The following is a 21238-nucleotide window of genomic DNA, read 5'->3' as shown; positions in this document are numbered from 1 at the left end:
GATACATTAATCCTCACAAGCATTTGTACAGTACAATTCATCCACTTAAAATATGAGAAACGGGGAAAAATACGAACAATGCGTGAAATATGCGTGGAATATCAGCGATTGTTCGCAAAAAAATGTTACCGCTATCGCGTTCACGACGTACCGAGTGCGCTGTACATCACAGCCCAGGCCCGCGCGCGCGCCCATCCAACTACAGTTCGACTGCTTTGTGAGTCATTCCTTCTTGCCGAGCTCGCAGTGTGAAATGCATGCGTTATTACACACGCACTACAGAAGCTCCAGCTAAGTAGAGGACGCAAGGCGTAGAAATTAGAAATGACATCACGATTGGTAGGTGAATTGTCGATTTTGTTTTTTCGGTGGCCGAAAAAATAGTAAATATCAAAAAAGTCGATGCGGCAACTGAAAATCGGTGCGGGCGGGGAGCGGGCTGGGACGAGAATTATGAATTTCTTGGTATTTTCAACGCCATTTTGAAAATAGTAAATAGTAAAAAAATCGATGCGGCGGCCAAAATCGATGCGCGCGAGGACGAGAAACTGGTTTATTTTTTTATTTGGCCTAATAGGTATTTAAGTGGTGTAATGTCAGCAAAGAGGAAAGGCCTGGTACAATGTTCATTTCAGAGAATTTATGCCCACCAATTACCATGTCTGGTATTCCATTTCTCCCCATAGCTTAAAACTTGATTTCCCAAGAGGGTTCATTAGATATTTCATTTGGATTATTACAAGGACTCACCTGCTAAGATATATCTCGAGTCTATCTTGAGATCCTTTCCGCACATTCCTTCACTGGTCTCTGTAAAGATGTTGATGGTGGATCTGGCAGCAATCCTTTCCTCCCCCTTGTACACCTTGTCCACCTTAACTGTGTATTTCCTCAAGTATTGCCATGGCAACCCGTCATCCTTGAAGCCACCGCTGCTGACTACAGGTCTGGGTTGGTGCAGGGGTTGGTGCCGGGGTTGGTGCTGGGGTTGGTCTGCCACCATGAGGGGGAGGGGGTCTTCAATGCGTGCCTCTGGTGGCTGATCTGCAAGCACCAGGGGTGGGTGCTGTCGGTAGCCCATGAAGGGGTTCTGCCACTGAGGAATCGGGCGGGGTTGGGGCCGGGGCTGGGGCTGGGGCTGTTCTCGTGGGCGTGGCCTCAGAAGAACAGGTTCCCACCATGGTTCCTGCCACTGGGGGAACTTGAATGGGGTGCGCTTGGTGGTGGTGGGTGCTGGAGGCAGGGTGGGAAGAGGTGCCTTTGAGGACGTGATGCCTCCAGCCGGAACATAAGTCTCCGATAGTACTTTTCCCCTAATAACTGTGAATACAAACAAAGAAGTTACGCGCATTATATTTTGACATGATACAAATATAATTCAGAGGTTGGTTAAGCTAAAGTCCAAACATTGATATTGTGATTAATACATGTATATTCAAAAGGTAAATTGTAGGTATTTATTCTATATCTTTCAATGTTGGTGTCCTTGTACTTTGAAGAGATGAAAGGAAACTAATTTTGAGTAGATGGATTGGGGGTATCATAAGATGGATGTACAACATGGCGTGCAAACCTTGAATTCAGCTTTGAAGTCAGGCAATTATCAAAGGAATGTGGCTGTTTGCATGCTTTCGTCTGCAGGTGGGTGTGTTGATCTTTATGAAGATAACAAGTTCCAAAGTCATGCCATGCATGATGGAATATCTGTGACAATAAATTGAATTGCAGCTGTCATTGCAACAACATGTGTACATATATAACATGATATCTCCTTTGCGTGAAATTATCACAATTGTAAGATATAGGCCTACTTTACACTATAAGGTAAAAATATAATGGTTTTCAAAAGACTTTATTACCAGATTATTGCACCTTTCTGCATTCCTATCCTCTCTCCTCCAAATACATGCTATATTTCATATCCCATTGCCATTGCTGACAAGCAGAGATTTACTTTTTTGAGCTAATTATGAAGTTTTAAGGTCAGATATGTCTTTTTGATGCACGGGAAAAAAAATGCTGGAAGATTGCCATATATTTCCTTGTTGCCATGGTGAACATAACCCAGGGTAGGGAGACTCCTTCCTTTGACCAAGGTGAAGTTGCTCTGACCAGCAGGTGTGACGACAGAAAGAGGGGGAACTTGATACTTCCTGAAAACCTGCAGTGGACTTTGTGAGAGTTGTGGGGACCAATATGCTTGCCTTATGCACAAGACTCTGAGCACTTGGTCAGTAAGAGAGATCTGAAAAGTACACTTTTGTTCTTTTCTGTATAATTTTTCTCTCTGATGCAAGCTTCAAGTTTGGTCCTGTCTTATTCCTGTAATTCAGTTCCTTTATGCAATTCATTTTCCCATTGTTGAGATGGAAGGGGAGTAGTTGAACACCCGGTGTTGTGTTCTTGAAGTTTCCCAGTGCTGCTCATATCAAAAATATTTGTTAACCATGCCCTAAATAAACATGTAGGCCCTAATATGAAACACATTTAGGGGTACACTTAATATGAATTGTATAGAGTCAGTGAAAATAGGTTTTACGTATTAATGGACCAGGATGTATTTGATCAAGAGGTAAAACAAAACTTTAGTAGCTCCATCATAGAGGATGTGCATTCAGATCCAACCTAATCAATAGGCACCTTATGCTATTAGGTAGATTCTACTAATTGACACTGTCTGTGGTCCAATAATTACCACTCATGAACAAAATCATGTGTTCATTCTGCGGGGATGGTTTTGTCACTTACATTACTCTTATAACATTAAAAAATCACATTTTCTTTCCTACTTTACATCATTCTGTGCCCACATCGCCTCCCACGATCTGTCAACGTGAGGTATTCGGGGTCAGGTAAAGTAGGCAAGAGTTTCATGATGGAGTCACCTCAATTTCCTGCTGCGGTCCTTGTGGTCAAACTAACACTGGCCGCAGCCAGAATATCGTACCTCCTACACAAGAGTACCACGCCATTTCAGTACCGATATATCTCAATTAACCTGTCGTAATTTACATGTGCTAAGACAAACCTGGCGAGTCACAACATTTTATATATTTTCATCTTTATAATATGCGGTGGGTTTTTCTGACAAGACTTTCTTCCCGGGAGGGGTATTCAGATTACCCACTGTTGTTTTACAACTGTCAACTCAGTGGAATATTTGGCATTTTGATGCCAGCGGTTGTGGTAACACTGCAGACTTATTGAGCAAAGGAGGGAAATATGAAATCCCAAGGTAGCTGCTTATATCCTGCTATTAAAAAGTATCTTTTAAAGTGAGAATGGTGTTTTCATTTCCTTTAATTTCCTGGTAGTATGATGTGTCACAAGAGGCGCATCATCATGATCGTTTCAGACTCACGTGTCATTCTTTAACATCGCTGGGGTGATGGAAATCCCCCCATCCTGATGTTGCAACAAGGATGAATTATGTAAGTGTGGATGGGTCGGTTTGAGGGGTGATGTTGCAATATCCTCAAAGATAATTATTTCTTATTCTCTGTCATACTTTCATACAGATTTGTAGGTGTTTTCTTTTTAATAATTTTTAATCTGAAAAAAAAAAAACCAACAGCAATCAAACAGTAACAAATAAACTGGACTGTTGGCACACCAAATCCAAAGGGTTCAGGGCACCATTTCATGAAAGTTGTCAGCCCTGACAAGTTGTCAGTCTCTGACAATATCAGGTAAATCCTTGGTTTTGATTGGCTGAGAAGCTCTGGTCAATGACTGTTACTATGGTAATTGTCAGAAACCGACAATTTGTCAGAACTGACAACTTTCATGAAACGCCCCCCAGGATTGTAATGTGACTCCATTTTTCACAGACACATATGCGGCACGCTTCCGTTTAGTTGTCATTACTCCCTTTTAACATGATATGTCCCGCACCTCACCACCTCCCATCATTTTCCAGTATTTGTCAATATCTACACTGTAATGTAAGTAAAAAGAAGGATTTAAGGACAAACATTTAAGGACAAACAACATATGAATAGGCTGTGCCAATTAATACCTGCAAAAGCGTAGCACGCACGATACATGTTGTAAGAAATAGGTTCAGCCCAAAAGGGAAAACAAAAAAGATAGTAAACTGTCATAATAAAGACACAGAAGGGCTTTTTACACTTGTGTTTCTTAACCCCGGACTTTCTCTGACCCAGGACTATCGTTAGTCCCGTACCAATTTTTTCAGCTTTTTACACTTGCCAATTAGTCCCGTACTATCTCTTGTCCGGGGCTAAGGAGAAAACTGACCTTTTTACACTCGTATTTCTTAGCCCCGGACTTTCCAAACCACATGAATATTCATAATTACGCTGTGTACTGTACACGTACACGCACGCACCGGCAGCACTTGATTACCTCGTTTCTGATTGGTCAGTGAGGGTCGGACTTCGTCTCCGTCGCTTAGCCCAGGATTATTTTTTCGTTCTGTTTACACTCACTTGCTTGGCACCGCAATTGCGGTGCTAACCCCTGCTATTTTGCAGGGCCAGATAGTACCGTACTATCGGTGGGGCTAGCCCACTTTGGCAAAAACGAGTGTAAACAGAAAGTGGGCTAAGGATAGTCCCGTACCAACGGTGGGGCTAAGGCCCCCCCTTAGCCCCACCGTTGGTCCGGGGCTAAGCAAAAATTTACAAGTGTAAAAAGCCCTAGAGAGTCATGTTTTCTGTCACTTCAGTGTGGCATCATCCTTGAAGTAGTCTTCCAAAGAGGCCAGTAGATTTTACAAATACCTGAGTATTATGTATATCCTCCCAAGTTACATAGAGTTACTCTCCTGTGAGCAGATTGCAACCTTAAAGTTACAACTGCATTTTAAGTCCCTCGTTTACTGTCAACAATGTCATGCCGTCATTTCCTTTACGACTGTACCATTCACTTTATCTGAAAAATGATTGTCATTTCTGTGCAGCTGTATTCTGGAACTGGCATCAACCACTTTCGTTTATGGTCAGAGTGTTGTATAAAACAAATAGTGAATGGCCTTTACTTTATGCAACTTGGATCAGTTAGATTTTGCATGCATCGCATCTTTCACCTCATGTGCAAAATCATATACCACTGCACTCGGGACCGTTCACTGTTTATGATAATGTCAACTATAAAGAGGAATACAGTGATTTTGACAGGTCTCTTGTCACTACTTGAGGTACAGAGCATAAGTGAGTCTGGACAAACAGACTAGTCACTTCAAGCCCATAAACTACCCAAGCAGTCAGACTCACTCAAGTTTTTATTGGCTATCATTGCTCACAATTTTTTATTGGCATATCAGCTCAAACAGGTCAATGACAAGCTGCAGGTCCAGGGGGCATAGAAATGTTTCTTTTTAAACTGTGTGGAATGGGAGAGATTAAAAGAAAATAATCATAAATATCCAGTGTCTGTGGGCAGCCACAAATATTGCAGTATTAGCCATGATTAACTACACATCAAAAGTTATCCCCCTTATATTTGACTGTATAAACAAATGCTGATGGACAGTCACAATATACATAGACAGGAAAATTTGACATAAAAAGGAATATTTGCAATGAAATCAAACTCAAAGAAATTCTATCTAACTACTCAATTTTGGGAGGACTGATATGCAGTAGTTTGCCAACTTTTTAGAGCAATAATTTGCTACTTGTTTATAGCATTGTTGACGATGGAATGTCAAATTGGACTGTTCCAGGCAGTTGGGTAGTTTTGATTGATGGTATCGCAGACCTCTTCTTTTCAGATGACAGTTCGATCCTGCATGTATAGACAGTACTCTTTCGGGTTGCTTATCCCATTGTCTCCTGTCTATAGGTGCTCAGCAGTTATGAATCGCTCTGTTTAACTCATTGAAATTTTGACATTCCATTTTATTTCAGGCATTTCTGTGTAGCGTGACAGCATTTATTTCTTTTGCATTCTTTTTTTGTATTTAATTTGGTAGGTTTTTTCAGAAAACATCATGAATGACACCAATGTCACAGAAATGTCTGTTTGTGTGGTTCCTGTGTCGGCTCATGATATGTGTGTTTCCCTGAGGCTGCGTTCACATAGAAATATATGGTATTCGCTATTCGCTACTTGCTATTCGCTATTCGGGCACCCAGTACACCATCACCCGCACCTTCAACTCACCATCACATGCAGTGAGGATTTCTTCCTCCTACATCCCAGCAAATCTTATCAACAATTTCTAAACTGCATCAGAATGTCAGTCTACATGCTTATTTTTGCTAAAGGGCAAGTCCAGACCAAAATTGTCATCATTTCATAAATGAGAGACGGTATACGCTGCAAGAAAATTGAACAAGCTCAATTCCCACTATGCTATACTATTCTATGCTATTCGGTACTTTCGAATAGTGCCCTCTTATGTGAACCGGTGTTAGGAAATCCTATCGTTCAATTCAAGCTATTCATGTGCCCTCGAAAACGAGCCCCGAATACCCAAATAGTATACTTCTATGTGAACGCAGCCTTATGCCTAAATGCTCTGATGTAACTTTCCTATTTGTTTGTTCGTTTAATTTAATGTTTTTTTTTGTTTTTTTTTTTGGGGGGGGGGTATCATCGTCAATACTTGTCAATCATTATCAAACGGACATCTGCAGTAAGACATATGACTTTTGATAAGTCCTTGTGAAGTTTTTCCATTTTGAACAAGCAATGTCACACGGTTGTATAGAGACATGGTTGAATTGTATCCCAAATGACATACAAGATCAGTAACAATGAATTGTGAGGGTATAGCATTCCTACAACACAACATGAAGCGTAATATATTGGCTGTTATGACACACACCACTATAATGACTGTTGATAAAGTCCTACAGCGCCATGTTAAAAGGGCAAAGCACTTTGTACAGCCGGTTGTCATTGCACAGAGGAAGACTTGCTTGTCCACATGGACAGTGTCTACTCACATCTGGTGTCAGGTTAAGCCCTTCTGACCATGAGCAAACAGAAGGATCATGTTCTATTCTATAACGAGCAGTAACTTGAAACATTGTCTGTCTATCCTTGGAGGCTGAACTAAACAGGCATCACATCGGCCGAACAATAGTGTGTATATTCTCTCTGTGTATCTATGTATAATAAAAAAATTGTATCCTATCATGAATTATATTCACAGGACAAAGTTAACATTCCCAGGGCATATCCTAAATTAGGATTTTTGTTTAATTAGGCCCTATATTGTGATAGAATATCACTTTTAGTCTTGTAAGTCTCATTCTGTAGCTCCTTTTGAGTGCCAAAATTTGAACTGAAACATTTGTCCTCTTCATCAAGCCTGGCCTGTAGAACTTATAAGATATGGCTCTAATTGCTACTGACTGACTACAATATACTGAAGGCATTACCAACCACTTTGAATCCATCATTATGTTTCACGAACTATCTTCCCGATAAGGAGTATCTCCTGGTCTTTAGTTTGGTCTCCTCCCTGGAAATAACTTTGACCCTGCCAACAGGTGCAACCACATCGGGGGCCCACAAGTGTAATGACGTAAACCGGAATGTCTGTCCCCGTGTCAGACGCTGGATTCCATTAAGTCATGCTCCAGTCATATCATGGTTTTCTAAGAAATACAGAGGACAGACGGAAGAATTTCTCAGATGCAGCTTGTCACCACTTTCCTACGCAGACGCTCAGCTAGCTGACATTGGAAACTCCTCGGTAATCAGCAAGGAATGATATCTCCGACGTCTTCTCCTTGTCGGTGGAATCCTGTCTACCCCATCTCCTCCCAGAGCTTTGTAGTCTCTACATGATCCTACCTGGACCTCTACCCCTCCCCTCCAATCCCTCCCTCCTCATGATGTCACTCACTCCAGCTCATTAATGCATGCCCATATCAACATCCCCATTTCATTAAGGTTTTTATCATCACCAGTCTCAAATCACATGTTTCGCCTTACACCTTCTAGGAACCCATTCAAAGATTCAGTCCATTCAAAACCAGACAAATAATAATTCCAGGAGGGTCAACAAGTGAGTGAATGAGTGAATGAGTTTGCTTGTTTTATTTTGTTTTATTTGTTTGTCTGTTTGTTTGTTAGCTATTCTTTTGTGTCTTTTTCCGAAGTCACACATCTGGATTAACAGCATCAAGAGCAATCGTTTATGACAGAGAATAGAGACAATTTGATGGTGTGGTGAAAATTTTCAGTGTGTACAATTTACTGGTAAGTTTGATAAGATAAGATATAAGTTTTCATGCCTAATCATTTATGGTTATACTTTATGATTGACATTTGAATTTAAATCAACAAAATTAGAAACATAGGTTGATATGATATCCTGTCCTTCCATCTCAAAATAAATATGTAGAGTAGTGTTATATTGTGTCAGCAGATGAGATTAGAGATAAGCAGATTTACATCTTGAAAGGCAGAAATGAATTCAGTGATACACTGTAACTGCAAGTTGTTAATATTAGCTCAAGGGCAAGTCCTGGATCCATTTCTCTCATACACAGAGAGCAGTAATAACATACAGTCCCTTTTCCAAATAATCAGTTGGTACAGACCCAGTCGAGCTGAGGGCTAGCCCATAAGCCCCCATCAACCATTACAGGGGTGATAATCACCCTAATTGCCGCCGTAATCAAACGGTAATTACAGTAAACCCTGCCACTGCGATGACAGCAACTCTACAGAGCATTTGAAAGAGAGAGAGAGACCGCAGAGCTCGCTAAAGGCATAGAGCATTCCTCCCCTTTTCCCTTTTTCCCCTGACTCAATCAGTTAGCTGACCACTGCTGGACATTGGTTTTAGTGGCGATTAGTCTTGACTTGTCCCAGAGAAACTCGTTTAGCCTGTGGCTTGGAATATGTCCAAAGCATCACATCTTGTCACCATTGGTCAGACAAGGAATCTTGGCATCTATTAGGGGGACAATCCTGCTCCCATCCATCCCCATCTCCCCCCCCCCCCCCACCTCTCCCAGGCACCACTTTGCAAAGTATTGTTTTGCACCTTAGGACTGCATCTCCAAAATGTTGAAGATGCCTCTGTACTATTCTTGGGGTCAGTTCCAAGTTTCAAAACAACAGTGTTGTTGACCTGTCGGTAGGTGTCAAGTGACATTAAATTTAGTTGGGCTTGAATCATACACTTTCTGTTGTGGTTAAATCATAATACTGGTCAAACCTCTGCATGGGTTTTATTACTGTTGTCATTGGAGTTTATCCTTTATTCTCTTTATTTGTTTTGTTTTTGTTTTTGTTTTGTTTTGGTGTTTTTTTTGTGTGTGTTTTTTTTTTTTTTTAATTTGGGGGTGAGGGTTGTTGTCTGCTCAAGCTGGTAAAGCCATGGCCAGAAAGTTACTGTTGATAAACAACACTGCCACTTTCTTGCAGTTTGCCTGTTAAATATTATCGTGTGTATATAAGTGCACTTTTTATTTGCAACCATTGCTAAGAAGAGGTCATTTAATTTGCTTCCTAGTATCAAGTAATCCTACAAGTTCAGATTTATGAAGTCTTCTGAAAAATAAAATATAAGTGTTAAATTTGACATTTCCTCAGCCATTAGCATTTCTTGGTAGCATTCCTTGAAAATGTTTCAGAATACTTACCTTACAAATAAAGAAATAAACCTTTACCCAGTTCTGAATGTTAAAGTAGAGCCTTAATGATACAGAGGGTACTGAAGATGTGGAAGTGTTGGTTTTCAGCGTGAGCACCAAATGAGAGTGTGTCTTCGTCCTCTTTGCAGCACAAACTGCATAAGTCATCACATCTACTGATACTGAATCTAAAAAATTGACCAAGCTGAAAATGTAAAAGAATTACCATCTTTGTGGATGTGTCATAGAGAAAAAGTTATCACATCTACTGATACTGAGTCTAAAAAATTGACCAAGCTGAAATGTAAAAGAATCACCATTTTGTGGAAGTGTCATAGAGAAAAAAAGCCAAAACTACATGACAATGATAGTAATCAATTTGATTCCTCATAAAAGCAGTATCAATTGTAGTCTCAAATAAACTAAAGCAATACAGCAGCAAATAATAGATTTTGACATTGTTAGCAATCATCAAAGTAATCACTGTTAGGCTCTGCAATGATTACAGTTCTCATGAAATCGGATTTAAGAAGGGCAGGAAGTGAAATAGATAGCATGATTTCTGTGATCAAAATGCAAGTGAAATTTGAAGCTTGCATTCTCAGGACTCTGTACTACTGTGTGCAGACAGGATGTGTGATAAATATGATATGAGAGCGCTTTCCCCTTTAAAGACCGAGCAGCATGAGGATACTGTGATGTGGGAAACCTGGCCCGACTTGGATATACTGGAGTATCCCTGTAATGAATTGTGAACAGCTTTATCACTGATATCTCTATGTTGTAACACACACAGCCGAAAAAATGTGTTTGGACTCGACTGTGACCAATGAGCGGACATTTTGACAGGGACTATTCATGGTTTTCGAATGTACCCCGGTCTGAATGAAGATTGACTCAATCAGACAACCAATGTTTTCCTGCCAGTACTTTTTAAGGGCAGTCAGGACCTGTGAAAAGGAACTGTAAGAGATCGTTGCTATTCCCTGTGGCCGGCTGGGTGTGTTATGGGAGAGTAACCACCACCAAGTGGCCGAAGGAGGTGTAACTTGGACGAATGTCAACAGAGAGACAGATAGGAAGAGATACAGATGAACTGTGAACGTCAATGGGGTTCCCAGAGCATGGCCATTCAACCGCTACTTCCTCTGTCGCAATCTTCCTTAGATTAGGGGACTGGGCACATCCGTGGCAAAATTAATTGTAGGAGGACTCACACGCAAGATGAATGAAAAGTGAAAATCAGGAATGTGCTGAAGTGAAAGTGAATTTGACATTTCATGATAAGGCCAAGTAAAAAAAGAAAGTAGTTTCTCGTCCGGGTTTTTTGAGCAAGGCGATGAGGGAGGTCCTTACTATTTGATATCTTACTATTTTTTCAAGGATCGTCAAAATGAAAGTAATATGTGTTTCTCGTCCGGTAATTCTGAGAAAGGTAACGAGAGAGGGCTTTACAATTTTCTATATTCAATTTATGAAATGAAATATCACTCTGGTAGCTGTGTTATGAGAGACCAGGTCCCAAGTGTACGTCTTGCCTGCACTCTGTGCATTTTCAAACAAAACTATGTGCCATACTTGAAATGAAACTTCATGCATGCAGAAATACATTTGCTTTTTCTTTCCACTACAGATGTCAAGGGAAAATGACCATCTTAATACTGGTATTTAGTGTTGTAATGGCTTTTCTGATACCAGTGTTCTTGCAATTCTGATGTATTGTGCTATTAATTGAAACAGGTATAAAACATGTCTTTCAACAAATGTATGACTGAAATAAATTCCATGATATTCAAAACACTGCTTTATTTATTGGTGTTTGTGACTTTTTGTGTCCACACAGCTGGTATGTATATCTGCAGTTCTTCACAGTACAATTGTAGCACATTCAACTGGAAACTGGCTTGTACAATTGCAGATGGATGTCAAAATGATACTGATATGGCATTCTAGCATTAAACGTTTAAAGATGTTTCTTCATGTTCTAAAAAGACATTTGATAATCACTCATTATTTGGATGATGAATGATTGTATAACAGTACACACTACAGATGATACCACTCACGGCTGTGTCCGTGAATTTACATCGTGAAGAAAAGTATCCCGCAGAAATACGAGACAAACCAGAATCCGTGGAAAAGTTATTTATTTTGTAGATACACCCATTTAATAATTCTACATTTGCTGGAAAAGCGCATTCATTTTCTCTTCAAAATAGAATGTATCGCCGTGACAGACCAGGGGATGGGGACCCTGGACAGCTACAAAACACGCACACTTTGCCGATATATACGGTGCGGCACCACTGCACTGGCACCAGGGAGGTGTGGACCTCCCTGCTGGCACCGTATCTTCCGACACTGCACACACATGCACATAGTCACAATGACATGAAAATGTATACAAACTCGATACCGTACATTCCTCACAAGCATTTGTACAGTACAATTCATCCGCTTAAAATATCAGAAACGGGGAAAAATACGAACAACGCGCGAAATATGCGTGGAATATCAGCGATTGTTCGCAAAAATGTTGCCGCTATTGCGTTCACGACGTACCGAGCGCGCTGTACATCACAGCCCAGTAGGCCGGCCCGCCGCGCCGCCCATCCAACTACAGTGCAGTTCGACTGCTTTGTGGGTCATTCCTTCTTGCCGATCGGCCGAGCTCGCAGTGTGAAATGCATGCGTTATTACATACGCACTACACACAGAAGCTACAGCTGTACTACAGTCTACAGCTAAGTAGAGGACGCAAGGCGTAAAAATTAGAAATGAGACGTCACAATTGTTAGGTGAATTGTCGATCTTTCTTTTTTTTTTCTGCGGCCGAAAAAATAGTAAATATCAAAAAAGTCGATGCGGCAACTGAAAATCGATGCGGGCGGGGAGCGGGCTGGGACGAGAATTATTAATTTCTTGGTATTTTCAGCGCCATTTTGAAAATAGTAAATAGTAAAAAAATCGATGCGGCGGCCAAAATCGATGCGCGCGAGGACGAGAAACTGGTTTCTTTTTTTACTTGGCCTAAAATTGTGCATGATAGAAACCAGCAAACAAACAAAATGGACCTCATTTGTATTTGTAGCATATCTTCTTCTTCTTTTTTATGGGGGAGCTTAATTTGGTAGATATTCATTGCAACAATTTAGACAATTTATAATCTTTCCTCTCTGTAAGCAATTTGTTATGAAGTGATTTCCTCTTTGAGTGAGTATCATAATACATCACTGGACTTCATACTGTTACTGGAGTTTATCAATACTGTATAGAATGGATCAAATGTAAAGTAGCTTCATGGGGAGGTCTAAAAACAAGTCCATCATTTTCATTATATGGAAGGGCAGTTAGTCTAGAACAGAAGTGGGCTCATTATAATTCAAGATGAGTGTTTTTGAGACATCTATTTGACAACAATTCAGTTTTCAATATGACATCAACTTGGTGCCATGGACCCTATGGACTTGAGGCGAGTGAAATTTTAAATGGCATTGGAGTGGAATGCATGGGGTATGTGTCTTAAAGGCATAATTTACCATTTTCAGATTAAACAAAATCCTATCTTTAGTGCTTCAAAATAGTTCTAAAATGTGAGTTAGGGATAGGATTACAACCAATGTAAAAATTTGAACCAGAATAATTGATGTTGAGTATTGTTAAATATAAAAAAGAATGTTAATTATAGTTACAATAAAAATGCTTCCAGACTAAACTGTCTACAGTTATGGTTTAATGAGAAAAATAGTGATATCTCTGTATATTTTAGGGTTTATTGCAAAAATTTTATATGGTAGGATGTTTTGTGATACAACTGACCTACACATATGCATCAAATGTGATATCTTGAACATTTTTAAAATCACTGCTTCCAAAGGTAAACAGGACCTTTACCCCGTTGAGGACAGTCCGGAGTATACTCGGGCAGGTGTCTATGGGAAATGTGTGTTGTAGCAAAATTAGTCCATCCTCAACGGATGAAGAAGGCCTGGGATGGTTCAAATCATCATATCTCTGCAAATTTGTTTTGTTTGTGTGTGTGTGTGTTTTTTTTTCAAGAAAAGAATGACTGACCCTGTAATATCTATATCACCGATTCCATTAGGGATTATTTTCCCACCGAATTGATAAAGATTTCCCTTTCATGGAGAAAAATACCTCAGATTCACATGGGGGAATGACAAGTTCTATCCCAAAAGCTTCTTACAAAACTGGAAAAAGACAAACAAACAAGCAAACAAACTGATGCAATGTCAGTGGTTCCATCGCAACCACTCTGTTTACGTTTCCGCAGGAAATTGTGCCGGTTGTTAAATACCTCGGGGGATGTACCTTCTCTGTGAAGCTTTCCAGAAATCCAAAATTTTACAAGAGGAGGGTGCGTTTCAGGAAATAATACATCCTGCTACTTTAGAGGTCACCCGCTAAATAAGGCAGTCAGTTAATGCAAGTTTTTTACGTCAGCAATAGAGTAACCAGAAGAGTGGAAGTAGAGAGTGAAATCGGAAACTAGAAAGTAGTGAAAGTGTGACAACTGGATGTCATATGATTGAAGTGCTTTTGTGTGTTCACTGAGTTAATTTTCACCCTTTATTAGCCCAGGAAACCAAGACCTCTATAGTTTGTTCTAGCTTTTTAATGGGCATTTGATTAATGCCCCCCCCCCCCCCACTTGAACTCATCATAAGTTAGAGAGCAAGCACTGATGTCACAATGCCTAGTCCAATGGAAAGGTTATGGTGACACAATAGAGGATTAGGCAATTTATATTCATCCTCCGCTCCTTTCCTCCCCCCCCCCCCCCCCCATTCATGAAGAAAGCACTCAACTTGATGTACCAGTCAGCGATAAAGCACTGTATGGGTCATAAGTACAAGTATCTGATGTCTGAATCCGTGTCATCATGAGTTATCTAATGGAAGAGTATTGATGTAGACATCATTAAACTGAACAGAATGTTTAAAGAATGATAGAGTGCATGTTTTGCAGTGAAACAGCAGTTTGATTGCATGCTGTCTATCTATGCTGTCAAAACAAACAAAAAATATGCAGAAAAAAACCCCAACAATAACAAATATTGGGTGACATATCTGACACTTACTGACCAGATACATGGTCATTGCTGAACAGTGTGACAAGTGGTCAGTGTGGTTACTGCCCACTACTATAGCATGAATAGTCAAAAGTATTCAGGGCATAGTTCCCTTATTCACACTCCCTAATATCAACCTTCACTGACGCTTGGCTTGCCATACTTATTTCTGCGTGCAGTCATTTAATTGATAGCACTGATTGCAAGAAATTACATAGCACCATTGGAATGTTTGACATCTCCATCACAAATATCACCCTCGGGAATCCTGTTGTACTGACCAAGTTCAGCTCCATTTCCACTTATTTCTTTTTTCTCATCATTCCAGAGGTTTGTTCAAAAGCATCAGCCTGTGACCTAGGGGTCAGAACTAAACTCCAAAAACAACACTTGTACAAGTGCGTGGGTGTTGGAAGTGAAGGGGGTCACCTTCCATGTATGGAGAACTAAGATGAATTCCCAGAATTACCTGTTTCTTGCTGAAAGTTTATTTGTTTGTTCCTTTTCAAAAAATGTCTAGATTTCCAGGAGAAAGCAACCCTTTTGGACATTGATTTGGCAAATTATAATGGGAGGAGGGCAATGAAAGAGACATGGTCAGTCACTTTCCTGGTGTAAAAGGATCAGAAAACCCACAAGGACCATGAGGTGCAAGTAATAAAAAGGAATAAAGGAAATGTTATCAAAGTGTGTGTATTTCCTTCTTTTCCACATGGGCCAAGTTGGTGTTTAGTTCACCTTTTTTGTGCCAGGGATTTTGGACAGTGCGTACAATGTTGTGGGATTTTTGTGTCAATCAGCACTCGGAACATATGAAGGGTTAAACTGTCAACACTATGTCATCAAGAGAATTTGCCGTATCCCAAAGCAAGTAATCGTAGAAGACCTTTCTGCGTTCATGTTCGCTCAGCTTCACACTTGCAGCCGGAAAAGACAGTTGAGATAGTTTTTAATCTCAGCATCATCTCGTTCAGTCGCGCAGCTGCAGCACTAATCTGTGTTTGGGCGGAATGATTTTGCACTCAATCCTGAAAACTTCCTCTTATGAAATTATCATAGAATTCTGCTTCTTTTTCGTGGTAGTCTGTTCTCATCTCTCTCTCTCTCTCTCTTTATCTCTCTTTCTCTTTCAAAATGATGTCACAATGTAATCATCCTCATTGCTGCAAATGTAAAAGAATAAAATCTGATTTTCCAAGGATCATTAGTATCTCGTCATCAGCTCATTTTTTGCCAAGTTGTTAGATGAGGATGTTGCTTGTGTTCTCAATTCAATCCTTGCGATGCGAGCTAGACTAATAATCTTCAAGCAATGTATGCCTCGCATCCTCCATTCGTACATAGAAGTGATGGTGCAATGTTTTGCCCATTAATCAGTTGGTAGATTGAGTGTGAATCAATGATAAGCAATCTGCTGATAACTTTCTCATTTGATTTCAAGCACTAATGGAATGACAATGGGATGATAAAGAATATGTCTATCCCCATATTTTTGTTTAATAATATAGATCCTGATACGCACTTATTGATTTGAAGAGAATTGGAAGTTGAGGGATGACATTTGTCCATTGAAGTAGTTCCATGTATACTCGGACAGGCATCTATGGAAATATGTGTCAAAATGAAATCAGTTCATCCTCAAGGGGTTTTAAAAGCTAAATCTATTCCTTTAGGCATATCCATGCTTCACACAATTTGTATTTATGATTTACTGATCTCCCTGAGCTGTATGAAAGAATACATTTACATTCTTTGATCGTGGGAGTAACACATCATATCATGATAATAGATTTTGATTCCAACATATTATTCTGTATGTAATTGTTTAAATGTTCATGGTATTCTCCATGATTGCTGTGAACAAACTGAATATTTCTAGTAGTAGTCTTTTCGTCATTTGGGATATTCTAAGGTTAAAATAATCTTTCATCTCGGAATGAAAGTATATGTCATTGTTTAGTATTGGAAAATTTGGTTCTTTACTTGATATTAGTCAAACATTGCCAGGTCTTCTCTTCTGTTTGCTGTCTGTGAAACACATCTTGGAGCAGTTGCCAAAATTGCTCTGACTTTCAGAGAGAACACTTTAACCTTGGAGCAAGTGGATTTAATGTTTATTTGATCAAAATGTCTCCCAAGCAAGATCACAGATCAGAGGGCTTAAAGGTGCACACCTGTTAATGTCTAAATCATAAACATGTTTTTGTTTTTGTTGTTTTGTTTTGTTTTGTTTTGTCATGTTGTTTGTTTTGTTTTGTTTTGTTATGTTGTTTGTTTTAATGCAGGAATCTGTTATCACTTACATTGGAAGACTGATCTGCTTCTTTTTATTTTAAGACTAGGCTCATAGATAGTATGTGATGCTTTTAGGATAATCATTCTTCACTTCTGTACTTTTTTGGATTATCACATTACAACTTATGATCATCAGCTTATGATGAGTGTTTTGAAAGTGTTTTTTTAAGGGACTCAGCGAATTCCTGGGAAGAGGGAAACATATCAGGTAATCTAGTGAGTGCAAGCACACGTAACAGTAGCAGCAAGATGTTAGAAATCGATGAACCGTGCAATTGTGTCATGTGTAATGTGTGTCATTCTTTGTGAAGATATGTGTGCCTTGTCAGAGAAGGTTGTAAACTTCCCCTTTAAACAGGACTACCTCACATCACTGTACAAGGTTGTTCCACAAAGTCAGAGTCTTTCTTCTCAAGAGTTACAACCTTCTTTTGGGGGTAATGCCATTAGACAAATCCTTCTACTTGTATTATGATGGCTGATCACCCACTCACCTCATTTGCCCCCCCCCCCCCTTGTGTTTTACATGTACATACAAGTAAATGTTCATTCGGGTACAGTAGTCAGTAGCTAGCTATGGTTTGTGTGGGCTACAGAGTTCAAGACCTATTTGCTGTGATTGCGCCAGCAGCTGCTACGTTGAGACAGGCATGATTTTCCCCGCAAAACCTAATAAGACGTCCAGAGCCCGGAGAAAAATCACGGACCGCGCCGATGATGATGACATGTGCCACCTCACGCTGTCAAGAATCGCAGTCAGCCAAGAATAGCCTGCTGACTGTGTGCACTTGCCCTCTTCTACCATGTCACAACACCTTGCAATTTGTATAATGCCGCCGACACAATATCTTTATCTGTAGTGTATTGATATGGGAGTGAATTCCTTCATTCGTGATGGGCTCAACGATGACAAGTGAACCTTGCATGTGCCTGCAGGGGTAATTGTGTAAATATTCGTGACCTGGGTGAGCGTGTTGGTGTGTGGGTATGTGTTTGTGTGTGTTACAGAACTTTGGGTCAGAAGATGCTCAGATGAAGAGAATGATATGAATGGGATCTTTTCAGTATTAGCAGTATCCCAATGCCAATGCTACCTGGTTTTCATTATAGTTACTCAAGCCTCGCTTCCTTTTTCATGACAACACAATTTAACAAGTTTCTTTTTTCTTAATCAATTTTGTTTATTTCCTATTTAGAATAATTGTACCATATACTGCACTGCTCATGGTAGAGCATGTAATATATTATAGAAAAACAAAAATTGTTATGAAAAAAAAAATTATGTTATGTGATTAAACAATGTTAACCCATTCAGGACAGTACCGAGTATACTCGGACAAATGTCTATAGGAGTACGGAGTATACTTGGGCAAGTGTCTATACTATTAGGAAATGTGTGTTGTTGCAAAATCAGCCCATCCTCAATGGGTTAAGAAGTTTATTTCACACATACAACCTCAGCAAACAAATTAGGTCATGATATAATACTCTCTGAACTGGTAACCCCATATGCACTCTGCCATTAGGGTAACCTATTTGTGTCATGTTTCTTTCTCATGTCACGGATGTAGTTTAAAAAGTACCATCTTTCTTGCTCTCAACTTGTTGTTGTATTTTATCCATTTGGCCATGTTTTAATCAACTGTTCAAAAATTATATGAAGACTATGGAACTGTATGCACTGTAATGAAGGTTAGCAAAGCTCTAGTGACACACAAAACTCATTATGTTCTAGTCTGCCTTGTGTTCATAACTTTTGAATTGGTGTTTACTTGACAATAAATTGAAAGTTGTATTGTGGGTAAACATGAGTCCTGGACATCTGGGGGGCGTTTCATGAAGGAACTTGTCGGATAAGATATCCGACAAGTGAATTATATCCGACAAGTTCAGAGAAATCAACCAATCAGACTAAAGAATTTCTCAAAACTTGTCGGATATAATTGACTTGTCAGATATTTTATCCGATAAGTTCCTTCATGAAATGCCCCCCTGATCAGAAAGAAACATAGTATGTGTCGTATCAAATCCTGTTGACTTTATCTGCAAAATTCTCGCAGCGTGCTGGTACTGGTTACCATAATGTATAGGCCTACAACTAGATATAAGGCTGTTGTCAGTTTCTATTGATTCCAATCAGAATGGATTCCTGCAAATAATCCATGTAAACATACATATTCATATGTGTGTGTGTGCGTGTGTGTGAGTGTATTTGAAATTGTGAATTGACCATTGGAACAAAAAAAAAAAAAAAAAAAAAAAAAACAGAAGGAAAAAAGTTCACTCACCATAGTCAGCATCACACATGTACTGCTGGGGGTGTTTCTGACGGGCACACTGGCACCCGAGGACCTTTGATGAACGGAAATCCAATAAAAACATGGCCACAAGCATCCCCACAACTAAATGCAGATCCATCGTAGCAGTCCGTCTGATCACTGACCCCTAGAAAGTGAAGTAAAAGTCCAAGGCTTTGCCGTTTTCGCTTCCTTCAGTTTTATGTTGTGCACAGTAACACCTAGTGGCTGCTACAGGCTACCTACAATCTCCTGAAATTGATCTTAGCGACGAGATTTCACCGTCATGTGAAAGACAAAGTGACGATGAAGAAAAATAGAGACAGGTCCCCAGAATTATCATCAATTAATTCATCAGGCTTTGATGGAAGGACTAGGTAAGTATTCCCTCAGGAAGAAGAATCTCCTGCAGCAATTCAATTTACCAGTTAGACCCTGGCTCTGTGTCAAATAGAGACTTTGATGCTCACTACCGTATGGCTACAGAACAATTGGTGTCATTCTCGAGAGCTGCGAATGCTTTATATTCAGCCAAGAGCAAGTGGGTTATTGTAAATTTCCTCTCAGATGTTTTGCGGCAGGAGCTGGCACGTGGATACGACTGCGTTGCGACATTCTTGTTTATATCCCTCTCTTCAGCATACTTTGCAAGGATAACACGCTCGATCTGTGCACACACAATCTCCTCATAGGCACACTGTGCAAGCAAGCAGGGAAGATTCGTGTAAGTGCTGTCGCACACATGCACATGCTTCTGCGTGTATATTTGTGTGTGTGTGTGTGTGTGTGTGTGTGTATATGTGTGTTTAGCTCCACACGTGTGGGTAAGAGATTCACGCTATCTACATTCTCTTCACTCATGCATAGTGGAACAATCACTCCACATGATGTCACTAGCTGACAATACCATATAAGGTAGTGTGGGTGGGGCCAAGTAAGTGAAGTGTGTGTTTGTGCAGACCAATCAGTCAAGCGCAGTGCTGAAGTTCTCCTCACAGCTGTGAGGCCACACCCCTTTCCTGTCAGGCAGTGGGTGATTATTGGCTTATTGTTGTTCCAGTATATTGCCCTAGCAGAGCTTAGACCCAAATTAAGATGATAATATCTGATTGGTTTATGCACTTCCTTAATGAAGTCCCTACAGTGAGCAGTGTGCTCTTAACAGTAGGGAGAATCTGTCAGTCTACTGTCAGTGTTGATTTTTTTTCTTTTCTTTTCAAGGGAAGGCAGTATCAAGATCTGCACAAGATTAAAGATTTGTATTTCCTCAGTATATTTGACTAGTCATAGAGCTTTGTGTTACAGTAAAATCACATTAGATTTCTGTTGTGATGTCCAAGTAAACATACAGGCATTCATCAGGAATGATGGTGTCTGTTTTAGTTCATCAACTCCTTGTTTCCTAGTCAAACACAATCATGATTTTAACCCGTCGAGGACGGTTTGATTTTGCTACAACACGCATTTCCCATAGACGCTTGTCCGAGTATACTCAGGACTCGTCCTCAACGGGTTAATGCTCATTCCCCCAAGTTGTTAGAGTCAAATCAGAATAAACCATTGGTTTTTGGCAAGATCCAAGAATTTCCCAGTGACAGGATAACAAATAGAAAGTCGCATGATGACCTTTGTTGTGAAGCTGTGAAAATAGCACATTCCAGTGTCTAATTAAAAAAAGAATGAAAAGTGAAAGTAATATTTGCAACTATTTTCCCCAGCTGTCATATCTTACCATCCTGTCTAAACATAAAGGCTAATTCAACAGGTTAGTTGTTGCATTGTACTCACAAATCAAAATCTAAGAATGTTTGTAATATGTAATATGATATTGTTATCAAGTTTAAAGATAATATAAAGTTTTGGTACCTCAAAAGTTTCCCTGAGTTTCCTTGTCTTAGTTTGTATTTCAGGTTAAAGTACCTTTCATATAACTAACACTGTGAGACTTACTCGCCCCAAAGTGCTCTCATGTCTTAGTAATCATGTAA

The 21238-nt window shown here is 39.8% G+C and overlaps 1 protein-coding gene across 1 annotated transcript in view; it reads right to left on the bottom strand.

Moving 5' to 3' along the window:
* Positions 1-19819, bottom strand: part of LOC139716620 (uncharacterized) — a 36364-nt gene extending 16545 nt beyond the window's left edge. Inside the window, exons 1-2 of the mRNA XM_071628146.1 lie at positions 19242-19819; positions 751-1320 (exon numbers count right to left, since the gene is read on the bottom strand). Of these exons, the coding sequence (XP_071484247.1) occupies positions 751-1320; positions 19242-19371 (700 nt within the window). The 5' untranslated portion in view covers positions 19372-19819. The remainder of the gene's footprint in view (positions 1-750; positions 1321-19241) is intronic.
* Between the last annotated feature and the right edge of the window lie 1419 nt (positions 19820-21238).

Source organism: Diadema antillarum, unplaced genomic scaffold, assembly GCF_040938485.1.
Source record: "Diadema antillarum isolate AM-2024a unplaced genomic scaffold, OU_Dant_1.0 scf00000068, whole genome shotgun sequence".
NCBI classification, from domain to species: domain Eukaryota; kingdom Metazoa; phylum Echinodermata; class Echinoidea; order Diadematoida; family Diadematidae; genus Diadema; species Diadema antillarum.
The sequence above is the reverse complement of the archived record's forward strand: the minus strand, read 5'-3'. Positions and strand labels throughout refer to the sequence as shown.